Source organism: Clarias gariepinus, chromosome 1, assembly GCF_024256425.1.
Source record: "Clarias gariepinus isolate MV-2021 ecotype Netherlands chromosome 1, CGAR_prim_01v2, whole genome shotgun sequence".
In the NCBI taxonomy this organism is placed as follows: Eukaryota; Metazoa; Chordata; class Actinopteri; order Siluriformes; family Clariidae; genus Clarias; species Clarias gariepinus.
The window spans coordinates 23,811,450-23,837,185 of NC_071100.1; the positions used below are offsets into that span (position 1 = coordinate 23,811,450).

The 25,736-nt window shown below is 36.3% G+C and overlaps 1 protein-coding gene across 1 annotated transcript; it reads right to left on the reverse strand.

Moving 5' to 3' along the window:
• Window positions 1-544: 544 nt before the first annotated feature.
• Window positions 545-25,053, reverse strand: LOC128520802 (uncharacterized). Its single transcript, XM_053495207.1, has 19 exons — window positions 24,964-25,053; window positions 22,578-23,134; window positions 22,352-22,447; window positions 21,997-22,230; window positions 21,750-21,900; window positions 21,601-21,636; window positions 20,244-20,787; window positions 18,558-18,804; window positions 14,971-15,030; window positions 14,688-14,738; window positions 14,559-14,603; window positions 13,875-14,043; window positions 4,640-4,705; window positions 3,173-3,729; window positions 2,937-3,032; window positions 2,600-2,833; window positions 2,333-2,503; window positions 2,181-2,216; window positions 545-1,489 (listed from the first exon to the last, which is right to left on the reverse strand). Exons 1-17 carry the CDS (start codon window positions 25,025-25,027, stop codon window positions 2,339-2,341), a joined length of 3,372 nt encoding a protein of 1,123 aa, XP_053351182.1. The 5' UTR covers window positions 25,028-25,053; the 3' UTR covers window positions 545-1,489; window positions 2,181-2,216; window positions 2,333-2,338.
• Between the last annotated feature and the right edge of the window lie 683 nt (window positions 25,054-25,736).

Sequence of the window (25,736 nt, forward strand, 5' to 3'; positions counted from 1 at the left end):
AATAGCTTATGCTAGGTTACAGTTGCTCACAATTGTTATCTAGGGAAAGGTAATAAAGATAATAAATGATAATAATAATGAGCACAAAAAAGGTAAGAAAACAGTAAGTACCAAAAAATATGACCCAAGAGCATTTGTAAGTATTGCACAGTAATCTAGTATATGTATGTAATATTGTATTATATGTAATCTTGCAAGCAGATAAAAAGATAAATATATTAGTTTATAGCTAGTTGGCTTTTGAGGGAGAAAATAAAATAAAAAGTATACTTCCGGTTGGTTAACCCTGTTGCTTGCACTAGTCAGTGTCGTCTCCTCAGAATGATTTTTAACAGAAGTTCACCATCACTGAAAAATCAGATAGTGTTTCCCTCATGATGAAGAGACTCCCTCTGCTGTCCAGTGTTAAAGACATTTGCTTTTAGTTCAGATAAGAATGTTGTATCTCCATGTAGCAGCCGATGGTAGAATTTAACACACGCGCGCGCGCAGAGAGAGAGAGAATTAATTTATTCTTCCAGTCCTTTTTTTTAAAAACAAACCAATCTTGACATTTTTATTTCTAGATATTAATGAAATATAAATATGAATATAAATTAGATTATATTTGTGTTTAATGAAAAGGGGAAACACATTTTTGTTTGGTTTTATTTACACAAACACCAGCTGCTAAATTTAATATTTTTTTAATTATATTGAAATTCCTATATCATCAATTTTTGCAATAAAACTGTAAATAATCTTTATTTATATTTGTATCAATTGTAAAATCAATTGTGTAAGCTAAAACAAACAAAGAAAAAACAAATTTTTTAATATGTATTAAAATAGAATAAATAGCAGCTGAAAAAGGACAATTTACAGAAATAATCAGAGGAGAAATTTTATACATTTTATTCACATGATGTAATAAATGATTAAATCTGTGAAGTGAAAATTTTACTCAGTCTTACACACAGAAGAGATGATCAGTGGTGCTGAGTTTTTACCTCCTTGGTTTAAACTAGGACTGAGGAATGGATAGAGTTTCTCAGTGAAAGACTGACCAGTGAAAGAGTAGATATGAGATCTGGACTCCACATCATAAAAGGAGACCAGACCCTCCTCATAATCCACAAACACCCCCACCTTCTCCACCTTCTCTCTCAGTGTGAGGGGGACAGAGGGATCAGCACCAGCCTCATACTGATTCTCATTCCTCTCAGTACCACAGTCCAGAATCCATCCTGAGGCCTCAGTGTAATGTCTCCCTTCCTGTTAATGGACTCTGTGGCGACTCCAAAACTCCACTTATTTTTCCCTCTGACCTGCACCTTATAATAAAATCTTCCTTAGGAGAAACTTTGTCTTCCCAGAACTATAACACACTCATTAAACCTCTGTGGTGTATCAGGGAGATCCTGTCGTGTGTCTCCATGTGTCACTTGTTTTCCATCAGCAGACAGGATGAGATTGGGATGAGCTGTATCAGGATCCAGAGTCACATCCACTGAGAGAAACACACATTGTGTGATCTGAGTATGAAAATACAAAATATAAAATAATCTCACAGTGAATCATATTCATTAGGATTTTAAAAGGGTTTATAGAAGATTAAATCTATACTGTATATTGTAACAGAATATTTGTACATTTTATTGTAGGAGTTTGTTATGGATGAGAAATATTGATGAAAAATGCTTCCCTTCTAAAAAATTACTTTTCGATATAATTGTGTTTATTGTTCATTGTTTTTTATTTAAAAACATATGTAAGTTTGACAGAACAGAAGAGAAAACAGTTTGTTTTAAATATATTGATTTAAAACAATATATTGTACTTCTTTTTTTCAACTGCATTAGTGTAAAGCACTATTTTGCATATCATTAAAATTACATAATCCTTTAAAAAGAAAATAACTCAATGACTTTAGACTAATGCAATTAAAAAAAGAATAAACTTTTGTCTAAACATATAGATTTCCTATATTATTTTATTGGTAAAATGTAAATCAAAAAGGCTTTTGTTAAGTAGAAATAGATTTAATGGCTTTAGCACATGTCAGGAACAGGAAGCCATAGTGAGAATAATAATGAGAGACACTTCATTAGCTAGACAAATTAAAATGAGTCTGATGATGCAGTGATGTAATGCTAATATGTACATTATAATATGAGAGGAAATCAGAAACCTCACTGTACCTGCATACTGCTGAATCCTCTTCAGTTCTGTAGAAACTAATAACAACAAAACATCACTTTCATTAATAGGCAGATTGTATAATGGAATGTTTCATTCAATTAAAGCTAACAATAATAATCACCATTACTATTATATAAATAACTCTCTTAACTTGTATTTAACAACTCAATAACTTGTCATTGAGTGTTTGAGTGAGTTTCTCATTGAGAGACTGCTGAAGCTGAGACAGAGCTGTCCTCACAGTGTCCACAGTCAGATCAGTGTTAATACTGATCTCAGTCCAGTTCTTGGTGTGTGGAGGGCTGCACATGGAGGAGGAAATCTACAGTAGAGCAGGAGAGAGGAGAAATCCCTCAGCATGGTGAGTGTTGTTCTGTGATGTTCTGCATTGCCAGTGAGCAGAGAGAGGAACACTGACCTGTAGGAGGTGGAGATGATCCTCAGTGTGTGAGAGCTGCTCCAGCTCAGTGTCTCTCCTCTTTAGCACAGTGATTTCCTGCTCCAGCTCTTTAATGAGTCCTTCAGCCTGCCTCTCTGCTGCTTTCTGCTTCTCCTCCATCACCTCCAGCAGCTCAGCCTGACTTCTCTCAATGGAGCGAATCAAAGCAGTGAAGACTTCAACACTGTCTGCTTTCTCTTTCTTTGTGTTTCTCTAAAGGTGGAACACATTTTTACTTTCATCATAACAGTGAATAGTGAACTAATGTTTAATACAGGTTCGACAATGAAAAATGCATAAATTATCTTTCACACACTTTGCTGAGCTCTACTGTATGTTTGATGTCTTGAATGTTCTTTAGTCGGTCCTGAATCATCTGCTGCACATCTGTCTGTGTTTTCCCCAGCTGAGTCTGAGGACAGAGCAGAAGACAAAATATTTTATTTGCACTACTTTTACATTTTCCTGGAATTTGAACTCTCCACTTCTGCATAAATGTGTCTGCATTTTCTATAACAATGTCTAAAGTCAATGCTATTCAGTGTTTCTCACCTTCCTCTCTCTGTTCTCCTCCTCTATAGTAACAGTGTTGTGATTCTTGTGGTCTCCTTCAGTGCAGAACCGACACACACGCGTCTGATCGTCTCTACAGAACAGCTCCAGAGCTCGCTCATGTTTCTGGCATATGTAGTCCTCCAGGTTCTCCACAGGGTTTATTAGTTTGTGTTTCTTATGCCTGGGCATTTTATTATGAAACTTTAGATGAGTTTCACACAAACTTGCACAACAATCCAGACAGGATTTCAGGGCCTTCAGCTTCTCTCCAGTGCAGGCATCACAAAGAACCTCAGGTTTGTCAGGAACACTTTTCTTCTTGAAGTGATCTGTAACCTCTCTCAGTGTTATATTAATCTTCAGTTCAGGTCTCTTGGTGAATTTTTCTTTACATAATGGACAGTGAGAGTGTTGACTCGTCTCCCAGCACTGTGTAAGGCAGCTCTTGCAGAAGTTGTGTCCACATAGAGTGGTGACTGGATCAGTGAACACATCCAGACAGATCGAACACAGCAGCTGGTCTTCAGACAGGGGATCGCTGGAGTCACGAGAAACTAAGGTTGTTTAAAAAAAAAATAGTGTGAAATACTGTAATTTGTCTCTACCTTGTCCCTGTACAGTACACTGCATATGTAATGTACGTGTAAAGATCAAATAATTTCTACATTTTTCTTTGTACTAATTAAAAAAGGCGCTTCTTTGTGAATGTTTAAAACATTTTTGTAAAGCACATTCATTAATTTTGCAGCAAAAATATTTACAAATGTATTATAGCTTTTATATAACATCAAAACCCAGAAACACAGCATCAAAAGTAATAAATAACAGTGATTATAACACAAAGTTGTTCATTTCCTAAAGCTGATTATTTTTCACATAAAATGTTACATTATTCCTTTTATACTGAATCAATGCAGTGTTTTAATGAGAACACATTTCCACGAACAAAGCCTCACTTTCTTCTTTAGTTACTTTACCCTGTGAACATATATTTTTTTAAAATCTTTATTTCTAGTTTACCATCTACTTTTGTAGATGCTCTTAGATTTTTGCACCTCACTCTTGATTTTTGTTTTTATTATGCTGTCCTGCATTATATCATACATTTTATATTACCTTACCATCATTTAATCCATAATTATTAATTGTGTTGTCACTGAATTATTGTATTATAATAATGATACTTAGTCTGACAAATCCTCCATAGTTATGTGTTCATTACACCTATTGTCTTATATAAATATATACGAATATACAAATATTGACAAAGTCAATAAAATACAATTAAACCTTTAATTTAAATAATTTTTATTAAAAACAAAAATGGCTTAAATCTCTTTAGGCAGTCTTTCGGTGACAGTCCTTCATTAAATCATCTAGCAGATCCACTTTGCTGTTAAAACACTTTTGAATTAATTAACAACAGAAACAGAAAGCTTCTTATGCCTAAACTGTATAACTTACATGAATCTAGTTGCTCCATGCTGCTCCTTCTTCTGCTTTTTGTTGGTAATAAAAATTCAGCCATTTACTTCCTCCTGTGTTTTAACCTCTTCAGTAAAAAATGACACTATTCAGTTTACACATGTAACCGTATGAGGCATAACTAATTAGTTAGACTCTGACTGCGTGTCTGTAGTGTTAAACCTTAGCAATAAAAGCAAAAGTATGTACACTGTGTAAACTGCTCTCAGATCAGTAACTGTATAGTCATAGTTTTGCACTGTTCGTTTGTTTGTATACGTGTGTACACACACACACACACACACACACACATTTTTATCTTGGTGTCTTGGTTACTCCCTGTAACCAAGGAACACATTAGGAACACATTTTTATTATACTCAGCTTGTATTTCAGTGTCAGTATTACAGCAGTGTGTTAGAGACCCCGTCTCTGTCTGACATTGTTAACATCATCAGTTTATCCTGATAAATCACACATTGACAAAACCTCTGAACTATAAAAGAACCACAGATGTACATACCTTTACCTCTTTTCAGGGAGAGAGAATTTACATTAACAAGTAAATATCCTGCAGTAAATTTCAGAAATTAATGTGAAAACATGGGTGTCTGCACGATGTGAGATAACACCATTTACTTTCACTTTCCTCCTCACTACGCATTAGTGATAAAGAGGCATTTCCACATATCATCAGAGTGCAGTGTGTCTCCACCCAAATAACCACTTATCTGTATTTATACACTCTTTTTAACTAATCATCAAATAAAATTCATTTCTCATGGGCCACGTTATTACATCTTGCTTTTAGCTGGAGTGTCGTGAATTTTGAGTTCAGTTTTTGGTGAATGGTGGAGAATAAACAGTTTAAAAGGATTTTCGTGTGCTGAAAAGTGTTTAGGCGAACCCGGCACGAATGCTCAGTCACATTGGTGGCAGCGGTTTTGTTATATTTGCGTATACATTGTTCAGTGTGACGACGGGTGTTTACCTAGTTAGTTAATAGTTGAAAGTTCTTAGCGGAATTAGCATGCATGGGTTTAATGTTGGCACGGCCATCATGTGGTGTAAGAAAGAGGATGGTTTATTTTCAAGAAGGGACTGCGACAAGATTAACAGACACGTGAAGATTGAGTTGCCGTCGCCGTTCTCCGGTAACGAGAAGCAGAGTTTTTTATGTTGGGCACAGCAGTTCGGGGTCGCGGTGAGAGCGCTCAAAGAGGGAGATGACACTGCATCTTATAATTACAAACTGGCACGGATTCTACTGGTGACATGACTGCAGAGAACTTACTTAAAAATTCTGAGAGCATGTCTCCTACCAATGTTTTATCTCACAGTTTATTAGATATCAGCCCCAGTGGAAAAAAAACACACTTTAATGTATTACAAATATATTGAAATCCTCGATAGTGCATTGCAAATATATTAACAAAAAATTGTACCATCAGTTAATATATAAAAAGTATACTAACATCATGCTTTTACCAAATTTTGGAATTAAACTTTAAATATACCTAAAAATAAGTATATTATAGTACACTTTCCAAAAATATATTATTGGAAAATATACTTTAAGTGAAATTATACTTTAAGTGTAATTTCCAAAGTATACTTATTTAAACTTGTTTTTCAATGTATTTTTTGCATTTTTTTTTTTTAAATATGCTCGAAATAATCATTGTACAAATGTACAGAAAGTATACATTAGAATACAATTTTTAATATTCGGTAGTCTCTGTATATTATCAGTTAAATTTAAATGTACTTATATTTAGTGCACTACTCTCTCGTGCTTTTAGACTCGTATCTAAAAGCGGGAGCGCTGAATCTCTCTCCCTCTCGCGCGCGCGATCTTAAACTCGTTTTTGTGCGCTGAAAATATTTTTTTCCTGTTCAAGATAATTTATGTTTGCACTCTCTCACTCTTCTGTGCGCTCACAGAATAAAGTGACACACAGCAGCGGTGTCATATCTTTGTATCTATTCAGCCAACTATAGACTAGTATTCAGAGATTGTATTCAGAGCCACTCAGAGATTGTAGGCGGGCAGATTCGGAAAGTCCACTCTCTGATTGGCTCCCCAGTCCTCCACTTCTAGTTTGAATTTACGGCTGGAAGCTGCAACATCGCGTGCGTTAGTTCGTATCGTTATTATTTTATTTTATTCGGCATAAGGTAAATTTAACGTACATACTTTAAACTATAGAATGTATTGTCTAATGTGTTTTTGCTCAATCTTATGTAGTTTGCTTGTGGTTTAATGGCTCCATAGCTCTCGGCCTGTTTTCAGTCTCTGTGTAACAGCTAGAATCAACACACCAGGTTTAAACTAATACTGTACCTGTATATTATAATACTAATGTATGTCTGTGTTCACACAACAGTTCATATTTTAGTTTGACTTTTGTTGAACACAAATAAACTATAGTAGTGCTTTTTTGTAAATTTGTGCAAATTAAATTTGATGTAATGCTTTTCAAAAACATGGTATAGTGTAGAAAATGCATTTAGCATTTGTAAATTGTCCCAAACACCTTTAGTGGACTGGTAATACATTTGCAACACTGTAGTATAGAAAGTTGTGTGTACTGTATGATATAATAAAGTATATTTGTATTAACCACAAAGTGTACTTTTTAGTAATTGACCACAGGATAACAGCATGTTACTGCTGCAATAAGAACATAACCATAGTTTATTAATTATGTATTTGTAACACAGTAAAAATAGCTGTAATGTACTTATAATACATTAAATATATACTTACATTGTATTAATTACTGTCAGGTATGTATGTACACACACAGGCATATAATTTAAGTGTACTAAGTATACTTAAAGTTGTTCCACTTTAGCACACAAAAGTATACTCAATACACTTCAAATTGTGCTTTTGTACAATTTAATTACAACTTAAATACACTTAGTACAAAATTAGTTGTTCCAAAATAGCAAACTTCAAGTATACTAGTCATTGGTCTGGCTGCAAGTACATGAAAAATGCTTTGGCATGCTAGTATTTAGTATACTTAGCATACTTTATTTTTATTTATTTATTTTACTAGGAAGGGCTATGCAAGCTGCTGACCCTGACATTATTACTGCTTTGAGCTGAGTGGCCCAAAGACCTCCCAGGAGAAAAATACAAGGGGCTTCTCAGTGTTTATGGAAGCTTTGGACTGAATTTGACCATTTTTCTATCATTGATGGACTGTTATGTCGCTCAGTTTGCTGCCCCCTGACAAGTAAACCTGTAGTCCAAATAGTTGTCCCCTCTGCACTGATTTCTGACATACTTTTGCAGTTCCATGGAGCACCAGTTTCTGCCCATTTCTCTTCAAAACGCATGTGGGAAAGGGCGAGGCAATTTTGTTACTGGCCTTCCATGAACAGGGACATTAAGGCAAGGCAAGGCAAGCTTATTTGTATAGCACATTTCATACACAATGGTAATTCAAAGTGCTTTACATGAAAGAAAAGAAAAGAATCATAAAATGAAATAGAAAAGAATAGCAATAAAACTTTTTGAAGATTAATTTTTAAAATTTGATTAAAATAAAACAGTTATACTATTAGGTAAACATAAAATAATGCAGTCGGTTCGGACGTAGCACAGTGCTCATTTAGCTAAATGTAGCACCCTCACCGCCTGATGAGGGTAGATATTATTGTTAGAAACAACACACACCACACAGAGCTGCTGCTTCACAACGAGAGTCTGTGTATTTCTTTTGAATCAATAAAACTGACATTAATGTAAACAGTTAAAATAATGTTACATTTGTCACACAGATTAATCGAACTAAACTTGAAGTGACAAAGCATTGCTTTAGCATTATTGGTCACCTTATATTGCAAGAAAGAAAGAAAAAAGTTAACTTACATAATTACTTTACATTAAATGATAGTCACTTACATTACCAGGAAACATATTACACTGCATGTAAACATAATTGTTTTCTTCATGCTTAACACGATGTTAACCAAAAATAACCATTGAAAATGTAGCACAGACAAATACCCATACTGTAGGTGTACATTTGACTCATCTAGTCGCACTTGCAACTTTACTATGAATCTCTCTTGAACATACGGTGACTAGTGAGATCTGTAACTTACACAGTTAAACACCACAACATTCATGTACATATACAGTACATGTTAGTTCTGAGACCGTGTGACATCATTCATTAGCCTAGAGCACATGTTGAGCATAGACAATATACAGATGGGGCAATAAAAAATGCGCGTCAGAGAGACAGGAATCTAATGGCGACTCGCGGCAGTGCGCGAGATTTCAAGAGACGCGATGTCACAGGAAACACATGACCGGTAGGTGTCATTCATGTAGGTTGCAGTTCTTAGGCGCAGATTAAAACAAATAAAGTAAACATGTGGAAATCATATTTACTGCAATATTTTCAGTTTTCAATATGATAACTTTGTATTGTGAGGTTTTATTGTGAAAATGTGACAAAAAACAAAAGCTATTAAAAGTAATAACATTAAAATAGCAGCGCTTTAGATTGGTTGCAAAGTCAGGTGCGTTCGAGACAGCAGACTTCATACACCTTAGTTTGAAAAAAAAAAAACACTAGATTGGATCTGGGTTGAGTTTTATTATGTTTGTTTCAATCTTTCTTTTAATATATATGCATATATTTAAATATATAGCCCCCTTCCCCCCCACCATCAACAAAATACTTTGCTGAGTAGTGAATAGACTAAAACAAAATCATGTTTGCTTCATCATTGGAAACAATATTGTATTAGGCAACCTTTTACTTTTGTATTCTTTGTTGTACTTCATCTTTTTGCACAAACATGCGGGCATCTTTAAATTGGAACAGAAAATAATAGTGGGCTGGTAGGAAAGTTATTTTTCATATAACTTAAACGGCTGTATATAGTTAAATACACACAATAAATTAATAATTACGTTTGCTTTACATTTGAGCACTCATTGAGCTTTTTCATTTTATATACTACCATATCATATATTTGTGTTTAATACTGTTTTATTCATATTTTACAACATTACATGCAGTTTGTAATTTACTTGCGATTGTACTTTACAATGAATAAATATGATTTTTATTCTCTATATTCTTGTCGAGTCCTTCAGAGCAAGCATTGTGCCAAGATTCTGCGGAATCTCTTCTCACCTTTCATTCACGATAGGTGTGAAGTTATCAAACTGTGTGCGCTGTTGGCAAATACTGTAGGGGGGGGGTTGTTAGGTTTAGGTTTAGATGAATTAAGAAGACAGAGCGGACATCTCTGCCTAAAATAAATTTAAAAGATAAAAATGATTAATGGTAGCAATTAAATCAGACTTAATAGTTGGATTTGATACTGTTATTTTTATTTACTGCATGGACAGTCATATTATGCCTTCTCTATATTCTCTCATTATGACTTGAACAAATCGGCTCGCATCGGAACGCGCTGGCGTGTTGGAAAAGCCAGCGTTTATCTAGCAAGTAGCCTATATATTTGTTTGTTGTTTTTCTGTGTGTATGGGGGGGCATTTTTATCGATAACTCGCACGCGTTTATCATCCTTTTGATCAAAACGCTGTCTTTTGTTGAGTGAAAGTGCAAGTCTTTCATGCCTCAGCTGCATGCTCCTATGGTGATATATTTTTAGACTGATATTGTAAGTTCAAAATAAAACGTGTTCATTTTTGTTCTCAAAATACCTGTGTGTGTCCAAGACCAAGCCCGCTACTATGCTTTCCTGGCTGAAAAATGTTTTTTATCCAAAGTGATTTGCAAAACAGGAGCCTCCTCGTAATATAATAGTTTTGATACACTGATCTGTTTTGATCGAATTTAATATTGTACCTTGATTGCTTCACAGCTTCAATATAGTGTAGACTGCATGATGTTTGTTAGTGGATTAAATTGGGGGAAGTTTTGGTATGCTCTTGACTCAATCTCTTCTCGCCATCTCTGTCACGAACGGGGTGTAATGGCTGGTGTTACGGGACTAGGGCTAAAGACATGGCAATCAGCTAGGCATGGCTTTTAGCTAAACATGGTTAAGCTGTACTTAACCATGGCAGTTAGCTACACATTCATCTAGCTAAGCATGTCTTTAGCCCCAACATGCACTAAACTACACTTACCTAATAGCTCAACACACATTAGGGAATTGGGACACAGAAACACAGACAGGATACCCAGTGGCTAGGCTAGGGGACACTCAAAGGCTAGGCTAGGGGACACTTAAAGGCTAGGCTAGGGGACACTCAAGGGCCAAGCTCACTGGGACACTAGGGAGGCAGGAAACACAGAATAGCTAGAGACACAAGGGGCTATGGCTAGAAGCATGCTAGTTAGTTTAACATAGGTTTTAGCTAAACACACTCCTAGCCAAACACACACCTATCTACTTACCTGTTCTAGCTAAACACACATGAAAACAAGGGGACAAAAACCACAGTACATACATACACATATGACATGACTGAATCAGCTCCACACACACAGAACATCTACAGAAAACATTGCCAAACTGAGGGCCCAAGTCAACACAACTTAAATCAAAATATAAACTAAACAAAGACCAAACCAGACCAAACCAAACCAAAACAAACCAAAATGCCCACACAAATGACAGTGGCTAAACCCATAGAGAGGGTGCTCACTGCAGAGCCAAATGGGAGGAGCTGGTGCTAGGATCTAGTGGGCGGGGCTTGAGACGGTATCAAGCGCTACCAAGTGGATGTTAATGTCAGTGCAAGTTCAAACATAATGGAAGTAAATGCTTATCTTTCTCTAATATTTGTCATGATTATGATTTATTATTTTCAGCATGGCCAGTACCATTTTTGTGACTAACGGCATTACATAAATATGTAAGGATCCTCCACTAGAGGTCACTGTTTTTATTTTGTAGTTTTTGTTGGCCGACTCAGTTTCCCAGCAGGCACCTCGGTCAGGTGATGCAGTGCACACCTGAACCGAGGTAGCCATCAATCAATCTATAAATAGCTGTTTAGACTGGGAAACTGGGTCGAGCATTTTTGGAAACACCACTGTCATTTGTGTGGGCATTTTGTTCTGTTCTGTTTTGTTACTTGTTTAAGTTTGTACTTTGATTTTAGTTGTGTTGACTTGGGCTCTCTTATTGGCAATGTTTCTGTGTATCTTGTGTGTGTCTGTGTTAGTGGAGCTGATTCAGTCCTGTCCTCCTGTGTTCTTGTGTTTAGCTAGAGCAGGTAAGTAGTTAGGTGTGTGTGTGGCTAGGAGCATGCTTCTAGGCATAGCCCCTCTGTGTCTCTAGCTGTCCTGTGTTTCCTACCTCCCTAGTTGCCCAGTGTGCCTAGCCTTTGATGTGTCCCCTTGCCTAGCCTTTGATGTGTCCCCTTGCCTAGCCTTTGATGTGTCCCCTAGCCTAGCCTTTGATGTGTCCCCTAGCCTAGCCTTTGATGTGTCCCCTAGCCTAGCCTTTGATGTGTCCCCTAGCCTAGCCTTTGATGTGTCCCCTAGCCTAGCCACTGGGTATCCTTTGTCTGTGTTTCTGTGCCCCCATTCCCTAGTGTGTGTTAAGCTATTAGGTAAGTGTAGCTTAGTGCATGTTGGGGCTAAAGACATGCTTAGCTAGGTGTATGTGTAGCTAACTGCCATGGTTAAGCAGTGCTTAACCATGTTTAGCTAAAAGCCATGCCTAGCTGATTGCCATGTCTTTAGCCCTCGTCCCGTCCCTCTCTTGGTCTCTCGTCTCTAGTCTTTACGTGTCTCCCTCCTCTCTAGTGCCTCCCGTTCTCTCTAGTGCCTCCCGTTCTCTCTAGTGCCTCCCGTTCTCTCTAGTGCCTCCCGTTCTCTCTAGTGTCCAGTTTCAGCTCCACGCCTCGTTTGTGTCCGGTTAGGTGTTTGTCCCCCTGCCTGTGTCTCGCCACAGGGCGTGTCGCGTGTCTCCCTTTGCCTGTGTCTCGCCACAGGGCGTGTCGCGTGTCTCCCTTTGCCTGTGTCTCGCCACAGGGCGTGTCGCGTGTCTCCCTTTGCCTGTGTCTCGCCACAGGGCGTGTCGCGTGTCTCCCTTTGCCTGTGTCTCGCCACAGGGCGTGTCGCGTGTCTCCCTTTGCCTGTGTCTCGCCACAGGGCGTGTTGCGTGTCTCCCTTTGCCTGTGTCTCGCCACAGGGCGTGTGTTAGCACAAAGTTAAGTATTGTTTGAGTTTTTGTTCCTTTGTTTGTATCTTAATTTATACTTTGTTTACCCTTAATTAAAAGACTCTTTTTGGTTACACCACACCTCTGCCTCTATGCCTGCTCCTTCCGCCCACGGCGTTCAACACCTGCCACAACACCCCGTTCATGACAAAATACTTTATTTTAATAATGCTTTATTGCCCACAAATAGTGTAGTTTTACACAAATACTTGATAAGAACATTACTCACACTATATATATATATATATATGTGTGTGTTTCTAATACCTTTTTAAATGTTGTATTTATGTAAGCTTGTCTTATTTACTATTTATAAGGATGAATAGTTTCCTCACATAAGGCGCTATGGATAAAACTGTTTGCTAACTCTCTGTGCACCCCTCTTTAATTCATCAACTATTCTAAAGCATCTGATTAATAATGTAATAAATAATAATAATAAAAAATAATGAAGTTTATTTAGATTGAATTTTGACTATAATTTTAGACAGACTCCACCTTCATGTGATAGGCTTCATGTGATAGGCTATTTTTTTATGTTTCATTATTATTATTTTAAATGGAAATAAGTGACCAGTCCAGTAGCCTAAAACCAGCCATGCAACTTCATTTAATGGTCACATACTCCACTGTCCTACAAGTTTTTTGCTGGATTTATTTGTTTCTGTTAACCTAAAACAGGAAAATGTGCATCTAAACACAAAATAAATCTTAAATTTAGATAAAATGTTATAAGTCATAAAATTATAAATATATTTCAAGAACACAACACTTCTTTTCACACAAGATTTTAATGGTATAACAATATATTAAAATAAATAAATTTCAAAACACAACACTAATTTTTCACACAAAATATTAAAGAAATTTTACAAAACAAAAATCAATTTTTACATTATAGTACCCCACTAGTACATTCACAAGTGAGGGTTGTGTAAACAAGACACACGGATGTCTCTTTTGTCTCGTATTTCCTGCAAGAAAATGTCCATGTCCTCTACTCTCTGAAAAGTAAAAAGAAAGGGAGCCTAAATTTTTTCTTTATCCCTTTCACCTTCATAAAACATGGTGTTTAGGAACAAGTCTCGCATTGTGATAGCCAACAATACATCTTCCTCCTTCATCTTCAGGATCTTTGGCAGTTCAATCTTCCCAGCAAATTGGTGTTGGTTCTCCTCCACCCACTTACAGGCCAGCAAAATGTTTTTCATCGCCGCTGAGTCCTGTGTGCAATATAAGGATTCCAATAATAATGTAATTAGTGAAGTTCTGCTTAAAAACACCTATATAAAACAGAAAATGTAAATGCATAAACGATTCAAGCAATACATAAACATTGTGTCTACATACATAGATTCCTGTGGATGGGGTGATCTCCAAGCTATCTGACTCAGCTGGAGTGACTTCCATCATGTCATCTGGATTTGGTAGTTGTTCCTGGGTGACTAGTTGTTGGACTTGACTGTGCCAAGTGACAAACATTAGGCATGGTTTTAGGCATGCATTGTTTATATATTGTCTGCACACTGGAAATCCACAGTATGGATGTTTAAATCAAAAGTATGATTATCAGTACCATACCTTGTCAGAGAAAATGTCTAAATTAGCTGATAGCACCACCACTTCCTGATTATAGGCATGTCAGACTAATAAAAGATAGCAATTGAAAGGCTTAGACTTTTTATTTTCTCACCATCCTTTTTGCTTTATAAATAACCATAAATTGATGCAAACTCACCGCAGCAAAATCAAATGGCTTTGAGAGCGTAACATGGAGTGCATACTAAAAAACAAAAACAAAACTTTATTAACCAATGTGGTGTTTAGCACACAAACACAGCTGCATAGCAATTATAAAACCACTTACCATCAACATGAATACCCCACAATCAATTCCTCCAAGCTGAAGAGGGGCACCCTGTAAATTTTAGACAATTTACAGTTAGACCATATTCAATAAAAACATTATATAGCTGTCATGTCTGGTAAATGTTTTTGTTTTGTCTCTGTTTATAGTTTTGTTAAGAAAGTGCACTTTGAACTCAGTTCACCCATAGCGGGTTATTTGTGACATCTGTGCACTGCATTCTTTCTTAACACTCAACTACAGATATGAAACGTTCACAAGTAAAGAAGATAAAAAGCTGTACCTTAAAATCTGCCAGTACAGACATGTTCCAGTGGCCAGGTAAATGTGACTTGCCAGTTTTCTAAAGGAATTACAGGCAGTCACATGTAAACAAAGATGTATTTGACCATATTGCAATAAAAATGTTGGAGCTTTATGTTAGAGCCAGGGGTTTGTGTTTTACCATGATTAAATTATAATTAGATAATACAGAAAACCATAACTGGCTGAAACATAAAAATATGAGCTCAAACAGATCCACCATAAATTTCATAATGCGCTACACATTTCAGTTAAAAAAACTAAAAAACATAAGTATGTGAAATTCAAAATTCCCAAAAGTTTCACAACAGGAGGACATATTAAATGAACAATATATTTAAGATTTAAATGCTAAGAAGAAATGACAATGCAAAAACTTAAAGGTTCAACAAGCATGATGTGTTTCTCACACGCACAGTACTACAATTAAAATGATTCACAACACACATACCTTCTTCTTGAACTGCATTTCGCATGTGATTAGCTACATGATTCCGGAGCTCATGCAAATAGTTGTAAACAGATTTACAGTAGGTACAGTGGTATTTTTGGCAGCACACTGTGCATCTCTGGATAGACAGCAGGGGATCCTGTCCTCGCAAAAGTATTGTCTGATGCATCTGTACAGGTTAATCTGAAATAATAATAAAAAAAACTATGATTATATATAAACACTACACATGCTAAAATGTAGCATGGGAGATGGGAGAATGCTAGCATTAGTTACGCGAAAAAAAACTGATTAACGTTTCTGTTCAAGGGTGTGATAACATAGCAACCATAGTCATGTCGAGACAGCGATAAATGTAAGATGTTTCAATGTAAAGTTTATCTTTAAAGTACAGTGTTCTTACCGTCTCAAGCCCCGCCCACTAGATCTAGCGAGGCGGAGCTAGAGCTCCAGCTCCTCCCATTTGGCTCTGCAGCGAGCACCACTTGAACCAATAATGCTCAACCCAGTTTCTTCTTCTTCTTCTTTTGGAGTTTTACGGCGGCTTGCATCCGTACGTGTTGCACTACCGCCACCTTCTGGTTACTTTTCCTGTGATGTTTCTTCACTCTATTTCCAGATTATTTCTTTCATCGCTTATATTCTATCCATCAAACCAGTTGCAACTAAGAAGTTACAGATATTTTTCTTTCCTCGCCCAATTATCCCACTTTTCAATACCTCTTTTATCTCTGTTCCAACCAATCCACCTTTTCTTAGTTCTAACCTCCTTTGTTCTTCATATCTTCTGCAATTTATAAGTACATGTTCTATGGTTTTAAAAGTCTGGCAAACCTCACAAAAACCCGTGGGATGCTTCCCTATAATGTATAGTGTACTATTCAGGTTGCTGTGTCCAATTCTTAATCTTGTCATTATTGTTTCCTCTCTTCTAGTCCCTCCCCAGGTTCTTTTAGTACCAACTTTATTTTGAATGCCATATAAATGTCTCCCTTTAATTTCTCTATCCCACTGCTGTTGCCATTCTCTCACAGCTTCTTTCCAAACTATGCATTTCCCTTCCGCCTTTGACATTTTTATATTTACTTCAATTCTATCTTTTTTAATTGCTTGCTTGGCTAATTTATTCAACCTCTCGTTTCCCAATATACCTATGTGGGCTGGCGTCCAAATAAGCTGAATCTCTTTACCTTTTTCTTTTATTCTTATATATGTTATCAATATTGTATATACCAAAACCTGACGGCTATTGGACACCCCTGATCTGAGACTGATCAGTGCAGACAATGAATCACTTCCAATTAAGTATTTGCTTATTTTTTCCTCCTTTCCAATCCATTTTAATGCCATCTTGATAGCATACAGTTCAACTGTATACACACTCAGATTATTCGATGTTCGTTTGCTTTCTTTATTTCCATGGTTACTTATAACAATTGCAGATCCAGTCCTTCCAGTTTCAGGTTCTTTTGATCCGTCTGTGTAAATCTGAATATGGTCTCTATACTTTTGTTCCACATATCTATAAAATTCATCTACTAGGTCTATATTATTATTTATTGACTTGATTTGACGCAATTTAAAATCAACTTTCATGGTTTCCATTTTCCAAACTGGATAGTCAGGCCATATCACAGTTGGACAGAATTCTTCTTCACTCACCCCCAAATCTCTAGCTGACTCATCTCCTACCCACCCAAAACTATTCTTTTGTACTTTTTCCTTTTCCCAACAAGTTCGTAATACTTTCTTAGTGGGGTGATTGTCTCTATGTCCCTTTAAAATAATCCAATAATTCACCATCAGTTGCTTACGTCAAATGTTTAATGGCATTTCTCCCGCTTCCACCTGAAGCGCATCGACCCAGTTTCCCAGACTGAACAGCTATTTATATTTAGATTAATGGCTACCTTGGCTCAGGTGTGCACTCGCATCACCTGACCGAGGTGCCTTTTGGGAAACTGAGTCAGCCAACAAAAACTACAACTAACAAACAGCGACCTCTGGTGGTGGTCCCTTACAATCTCTTTCCCCAATAAGGTGCGAAATGTAATTTACATGTAAAAACCGGTTCGACCGGTGCTCAGATGATCTGTGATAACTCTCCACCATTTTCACAATCTTGTCATTAGTTAGTTTACTCAGTTCAATATGCTATTTTCCAACTAAAAGAGCAAGCTGAAGATACTTTTTTACTTATATTTCTATTTAATACAATCAGACCACGTTTTCATTACTGTAAGGTTTTTATTGAGTGGTTACAAAGGCAGAAATACAGATTAAGATGGATTACACTTTAATTTGTGTTTTGTACATTTACCACATTCCGGTATGTCCACCCTGATCCATAAAAATGACTGGAAGAACTTTAAACAGTCTATTTATGTACAGTAGTTGTTGCATATATATATATATATATATATAGTATCTTTTAGTTCTTCAAACCAGAACTTTTCTATGGAAGCAATTAAATCAGTCTTTTTGTTTTTTTTATTATTTTGTTTTTTAATATAGTCTTTCATTGCATGCCATACTGTAAAGTTTTTAAAGTTGCGTAGTAGAAGAAGCGAGTTGCTCGGTCTGTCCACTGTGCTTCAGTAAGCTTTTCTGGCGCCAGGAAAGACTCAGTCAAACACACACACACGTTGCTGACAGACAATGTGTGTGTGTGTTTGACCGAGTCTCTCCTGGCGCCATAAAAGGGTCTCTGTTTATTAACAGCAAAAGATGGAGTTTTTATAAGTTTGACCAAACGCCTGTGCCATCGACATATGTTACTACAAAGAACATGAACCATTGTAAATGTCCTGAGATTCTGAAGAAACAAAGGAGAGGAAGATAGAGAGGTGTCCGTCCAGCTACAGATCACAAGATGTTGGCTCGAGTTAAGGGGAGAGGGGAAAGGAGACAGAGGGGGAGAGAGAGAGAAGGAGAGAGAGAGACAAAGAGAGTATGGGAAGGTGAGCGTGGGAGCGTTCACACCTTTAAGAGCAGATGCAAGAGGAGAAAGGAAGATAGCAGCAGGAAAGATTTAACACGTTAATATCAGATCTATGAGGAAGAGAGCAAGAGAGTAGAAATAACTCCTTTATATATAAAATAATTCTAACACATACCATCTTAATGGGATTCATATCAGGGGATTCAGCTAAAGTCTTCACCCAGTTAATGCCCTCTGCGGCAATGACTTTTCTTGCAGCAGTGTGCTTCGGGTCATTGTCCTGGAAAAAACAGTGGTGAACTCCAAATGTTTCCCTGATGTATGGGGCGGCGGTTTCTTTCATGATAACTTCCTCAAAGAAAGACCGATCCATTATTCCTTCAAATATTGCAATCGGTCCTGGTCCAAGTCTGGATATTGCCCTTCAGACATGAACTTTCAAAGGATGCTTTGGTTTTGGTTTGAACACACGTCTTCCTCTTTTACAAAACGCCATTGTGGCAAAACGATTCAAAGCCACCGTTGTTTCATCTGTGAAAATGACGTCATCAAACAGCTCTTTCTCTTCGATCCATTTTTGATCTTGTTAAAGACGAAGCTTTTTATTTTTGTCTCGGATCATGGGACAATGTTGAGTTTTCCCATACCTCCATCCAAGTTTTTGTCTGACACTGCGTATGGATCGCACGCTAATGTCCACACCAATAGTTGCTTTTTCACCAATCTTGCAGCCATTTAATCGTTTTGATCAGTGATGTTCTCTATGGCTGTGACAATGTCCCTAAAAACAAGCGAAAGATATTAAATACTTGACACGTTAGGCAAAAAACTACAAAAACTACTACTGTTGTATCATTTGTGATAGTGCTAAGGTAAATAACTTACAAAGTAATTTTGCAAGGATTATGTTTGCGTGCTGTCTGTTTTTTGTAATGTCTTCTGATTGTGCAGAGGGCTGCGTGAACACCAATAGAATTCAGATGGCGATGTTTCTCTCGAGTGGAACATACTGCAGATCTCATTGTTCTGATGTCTTGGGAATGAATCTTGCTGATCTTTGTCATTTTAAAATGCTGTTATAGTGCATGTGGATGCAATGCATTTATCCTTAAGATTTCATGATGTCACTGGTGTGAGTCATATGGCAATGGGTTGGCAATATTTTAAATATATGTGATATATTAACAGATGCTACGTACATAGAGCTTAGTACAGACACTATAAAAAGTGCTACACCCACAAAGTAGGTTTTACATACTTTAAATGGTTGCAAACTATAGTTTAGTTTATTTGTTTTAGATTAAAAAGTACTTTATCTGTAGTTAAAATGTATCCATTTTAATATAATAATATATTTTAAATTAACATTTGCAATAAATTGAGTACAGTAGTTTATTTTTATGTGTTTTTTGGCCTAAGTTTACTACTTTGTCCACTTTTATTATACTTATATATATATATATCTCGCCTTCTTAGCGGTGAAAAACGCTACAATATAATTAAAGATTTTATTATATTTGTGTTTAATGAAAGTTAAAGCGGAAACACATTTTTGTTTGGTTTTATTTACACAGACACCAGCAGCTAAATTGTATTTTTTTTATCTGAATTTGGATTTTTATTTTTTTATTTTATTGAAATTCCTAAATCATTAATTTATGTAATACTGTGTAAACTGTAAATTATCTTTATTCATGTTTGTAATGACAAAGATCCATGATCATACTGTCTATAAAGGGCATTACAATTAAAATTAATTGTGTAAGCTAAAACAAACAAACATGTATTACAATAAAATGCTTAGCAGTTTAAAAAGGAAAGTTTACAGAGTTAAGTAGAGGGGAAAAGAAATATATTTTACTCAGTCTTACACACAGGAGAGATGATCAGTGGTGCTGAGTTTTTACCTCCTTGGTTTAAATAAGGACTGAAGTATGGATAGAGTTTCTCAGTGAAAGACTGACCAGTGAAAGAGTAGATATGAGATCTGGACTCCACATCATAAAAGGAGACCAGACCCTCCTCATAATCCACAAACACCCCCACCTTCTCCACCTTCTCTCTCAGTGTGAGGGGGACAGGGGGACCAGCACAAGCCTTATACTGATTCTCATTCCTCAGTATCACAGTCCAGAATCCATTCTGAGGTTTTAGTATAATCTTCCCCTTCCTGTTAATGGACTCTGTGGCAACTCCAAGATCCCAGTCGGTTTTCCCGCTGACCTGCACCTCATAATAAAATCTCCCTGAGGAGAAACTCTGCTTTCCCAGAACACAAGGACACTTATTAAACCTCTGTGGTGTATCAGGGAGATCCTGTTGCGTGTCTCCATGTGTCACTTGTTTTCCATCAGCAGACAGGATGAGATCAGGATGAGCTGTATCAGGATCCAGAGTCACATCCACTGAGAGAAACACACAGTGTGTGATGTGAGTATGAAAATACAAAATATAAAATAATCACACAGTGAATCATATTCATTAGGATTTTAAATGGGATTGTAGAGGATTAAATTGATATATTTTAACATAAAACTTGTACATTTAATTGTAGGAGTTTGTCATGGATGAAAAATATTGATGAGAAATGCTTTCCTCCTAAAAATTTACATTTGTGCTATAACTGTGTTTGTATTGTTTTTGTTTTCATGTAAATACATATGTAAGTGTGACAGAACAGAAGAAAAAAAAACATTTGAGATAAAAACTTAATTCTGATGGACAAAAAGAGTTCAATGAGTGACTGTTTATAAATATCTGGTTTTAGCTTTTGGATGAGAACACGACTCTAATATTAATGATGGAGACATTTAAATTTAAAATCATATTATACTATTTTTTTCAACTGCATGAGTGTAAAAGTCTGACTATTTTACATATCATTAAAATGACATTATCATTTGACAAGAAAAGAACTCAATGACTTTAGACTCATGCAATTTTAAAAAAAGTGAACTTCTGCCTAAACATAAAGATTTCCTACATTTTTTATTAGTAAAATGTGAATTGAAAAGGATTTCATTAAGTAGAAAAGGCTTTAATGGCTTTAGTGCATGTCACTGATAGTGAGCTGTATTGCGGAGGAAAATGAGATACACTTTAAGTCTTCCTTTTATTTGGAGAGATCTAAAGATAAAAATATGAGTCTGATGATGCAGTGATGTAATGCTGATGAATGTACGTTATAATATGAGAGGAAATCAGAAACCTCACTGTACCTGCATACCGCTGAATCCTCTTCAGTTCTGTGGAAACTAATTACAACAAAACATCACTTTCATTAATAGGCAGATTGTATAATGTAATGTTTCATTTAATTAAAGCTAACAATAATAATCATCATCACTATTATATTAATAACTCTCACCTGTTTCCTTCAGTTTTTGAGTGAGTTTCTCATTGAGTGTCTGCTGAAGCTGAGACAGAGCTGTCCTCACAGTGTCCCCACTCAGATCAGTGTTAATGCTGATCTCAGTCCAGTTCTTGGTGTGTGGAGGGCTGCACATGGAGGAGAAAATCTACAGTAGAGCAGAAGAGAGGAGAAATCCCTCAGCATGGTGAGTGTTGTTCTGTGATGTTCTGCATTGCCAGTGAGCAGAGAGAGGAACACTGACCTGTAGGAGGTGGAGATGATCCTCAGTGTGTGAGAGCTGCTCCAGCTCAGTGTCTCTCCTCTTTAGCACAGTGATTTCCTGCTCCAGCTCTTTAATGAGTCCTTCAGCCTGCCTCTCTGCTGCTTTCTGCTTCTCCTCCATCACCTCCAGCAGCTCAGCCTGACTTCTCTCAATGGAGCGAATCAGAGCAGTGAAGACTTCAACACTGTCTGCTTTCTCTTTCTCTATGTTTCTCTAAAGGAGGAACACATTTTCACCATCATCATAACATTGAATAGCGAAATAATGTTAATGCAGTTTGTTTATTTCTACAATTAACAAGGAATTAAAAATGCATAAATTATTTTTCACACACTTTGCTGAGCTCTACTGAGTGTTTAATTCCATAAATCTTCTTCAGTCGGTCCTGAATCATTTGCTGCACATCTATCTGTGTTTTCCCCAGCTGAGTCTGAGGACAGAGCAGAAGACAAAATATTTTATTTGCATTACATTTACATTGTCTTGGAATTTGAACTCTGCAAATGTGTCTGCATTTTCTATGACAATGTCTAAAGTCGATGCTATTCAGTGTTTCTCACCTTCCTCTCTCTGCTCTCCTCCTCTATAGTAACAGTGTTGTGATTCTTGTGGTCTCCTTCAGTGCAGAACTGACACACACACGTCTGATCGTCTCTACAGAACAGCTCCAGAGCTCTCTCATGTTTCTGGCATATGTAGTCCTCCAGGTTCTCCACAGGGTTTATTAGTTTGTGTTTCTTATTCCTGGGCATTTTATTATGAAACTCTAGATCAGTTTCACACAAACTTGCACAACAATCCAGGCAGGATTTCAGGGCCTTCAGCTTCTCTCCATTGCAGGCATCACAAAGAACCTCAGGTTTGTCAGGAACACTTTTCTTCTTGAAGTGATCTGCAACCTCTCTCAGTGTTATATTAATCTTCAGTTCAGGTCTCTTGGTGAATTTCTCTTTACATAATGGACAGTGAGAGTGTTGACTTGTCTCCCAGCACTGTGTAAGGCAGCTCTTGCAGAAGTTGTGTCCACATGAAGTGGTGACTGGATCAGTGAACACATCCAGACAGATCGAACACAGCAGCTGCTCTTCAGACAGGAGATCGCTGGAGTCATGAGAAACTAGAGGTGTTATAGAAAAAAGTTGCACGTTGTTCATGAATAGTCTTTAAATACTGTAATTTGTCTCTACTGTCTCTTTACAATACACTGCATAAACCAGATTTTACATATTTTCCTCTACTTATTGGAAAAAGACACTTGTTTGGTGGTTATTATTTGCTTAAATCATTTTTGTAGGAGCACATCCATTATTTTTATAGCCAATGTATTTACAAATGTACTTTAGCTTTTACATAACAGACAAAACACAGAAGCATATGCTTAAAAAATAATAAATGACAGAGTAATTATAACACAAACTTGTTATTTTCCTGAAGCTCAGCATTTTTTTTTTTTACATATCACGTGCTTGAGTGCTTTATTTCTCTTATACAGTATCAATGTTTGGACCTTACTGTATATTTTCCTTTTATTATAATTTGTCTTTACAGGTAGTCCTCGACTTACAAACATTCGAATTACAAATTTCTGCAGATATGAATGGAACGCAGTTCTACGAACATTCGTATACCAACAAATTGAGGAAGTACTGTGGCTCACGTGTACTGTACAAAAATATACAGTGCAGTGCACCAGATACCAATATTAACAATTATATAAAATATTTTAAGTGTGTAATTGAATGCATAAAATGTCTAATAAAATGTCTAAAAGTCAAATGTCAAAGTCTGGTATATTGTATATATGTGTGTGTGTGTGTGTGTATGGTGGTGCTGGAGTAATAACTTGACCGATTTCAATTAATCAGTCCGGAAGCACGATGATAGAAAATGGCTGTCCTGTAAAGCTGTCCTGATGGTGAATAATCCTAATTTTGGAAAATCCTCAACAAAACAGTTCACAGGTTGAAACAGTGGAAACCAAAATGGTGTCTGGGATTCCCCTTACGATATGCATATTTGCATATTTAAATGCAACACTATTACATTTCACATACCAGTAAAAGCTTGGATTACGAGTGTTTGTTTTGCAAGACAAGCAAACATACTAAGAAATTTGAATGTGATAAATGATTCCTTTTCCTCATCTCCTCTCTTTGTCTCCTTCACACCAGCTACGATTCTTTTCAAAGGTAAAGTGCAGATAAAGAAGTTTTATTTTTACTTTATGTTTTATATGAATAATTTTTATATAAATATTTTTGAGTTGTGGAACAAATCATCTGATTTTCCATTATTTCTTACAGGGTAATTTGCTCTGAGACAAAATGCCATTCCCCATAATTTAAAGGCGCAGAGACAACACTGTTACATTTGACGGGTGAGATTAAGTATTCCTTAGGCATCGTTCCGGTTTTTGGTCACATGATGGTAGTGTGGGGAAAGGGGACAGAGATTTAGTTAAGTGGATTGGTATGCTTTACATTGTATATTCGTGTCAAAGATGTATAAGACTCACTTTGTCGAACTTAAGAATAAATCTGACTCATGAATGTGCTCCCAGAATGGAACTCGTTCGTAGGTACCTACCTGTATTCATCAACAATCATTAATCATGTTGTCACCAAATTATTGCACTATATAAATAATAATTAGCCTGACAAATCTTTTATAGTTATGTAATCAGTGTCTATGCCTTTATAAGATGTGTGTGCATTACATGCACTTATTATAAATATATTAAACAATATAAATATTGAGTGTTAACACAAAACAGTGAAACCATGTTTTGAGATCATGTTAATAAGAAAAAATAATTTGATCAATATCTCTTCATAGAGACAATTTTTCTTAAATAATGTCATATGACCATCATGTAGTACAAGCTCTTGTGAATTAATTGTAACTACAGAAACAGAAAGCTTTCCATGCACAAACTGTATAACTTACATGAACGTTGTTCTTCCATGCTCCTCCTCCTTCTACTTTTTGTTGGTGATGAAGATTCAGCCATTTACTTCCTCCTGTGTTTTAACTTTTTCAGGAAAGAATTCACGTCATTCAGTTCAGACATGTAACAGTATGAGGTGTAACTGATTAGTAGTTACTGATTAATTAGACTCTGGTTGTCTACAGTGTTAAACAGTGACACTGGAAGTATTTACACTGTGATATAACACACACACACACACACACACAAACCTGTATTTTTGTTAATCAATTTTAGCTTCTTCCATCTAAGTTTAACTCACATATTTGGTTAAATGTTATCATTAGATACATACATCATAAGTATAATAATTGTATTGTAACTTGTGTTCATGCTGGAATCAGTTCAACACTCCACTTTCCAGAAGTTAGTAAACACAGTAACCTTTGACCCTATTCATCAGTTTTTCTGTCTTGATTAATCACTGATCATTAAGGACACATGTGTTTAACAATTATTATAATCAGCTTGTATTTCAGTGTCAGTATTACAGCAGTGTTTAAGAGACTCTGTCTCCATCTAACATTGATAATGTTGTTAGCAGTTTATCCTGATAAATCACACACTGACAAAACCTCCAAACTATAAAGTACTATATAAAGATCCACAGATGAACATACCTTTACCTCCTTTCAGGAACAGAGAATTTACATTAACAAGTGAATATCCTGCAGTTAATTTCGAAAATTAATGTGAAAACACGGGTGATCTTCGATAAGCTAACACCTTTCAC

What these genes read in the sequence shown, in the direction of transcription:
- LOC128520802 (XM_053495207.1), bottom strand. Translation starts at nt 25,027, where the DNA reads ATGGCTGAATCTTCATCACCAACAAAAAGTAGAAGGAGGAGGAGCATG. An exon ending in ACTCAGTAGAGCTCAGCAAA is followed by an intron (nt 22,231 to 22,351) that starts GTGTGTGAAAAA and finishes TTCCTCCTTTAG; the next exon opens with AGAAACATAGAGAAAGAGAA. An exon ending in AGCCATTTGATTTTGCTGCG is followed by an intron (nt 14,044 to 14,558) that starts GTGAGTTTGCAT and finishes TATTGCACACAG; the next exon opens with GACTCAGCGGCGATGAAAAA.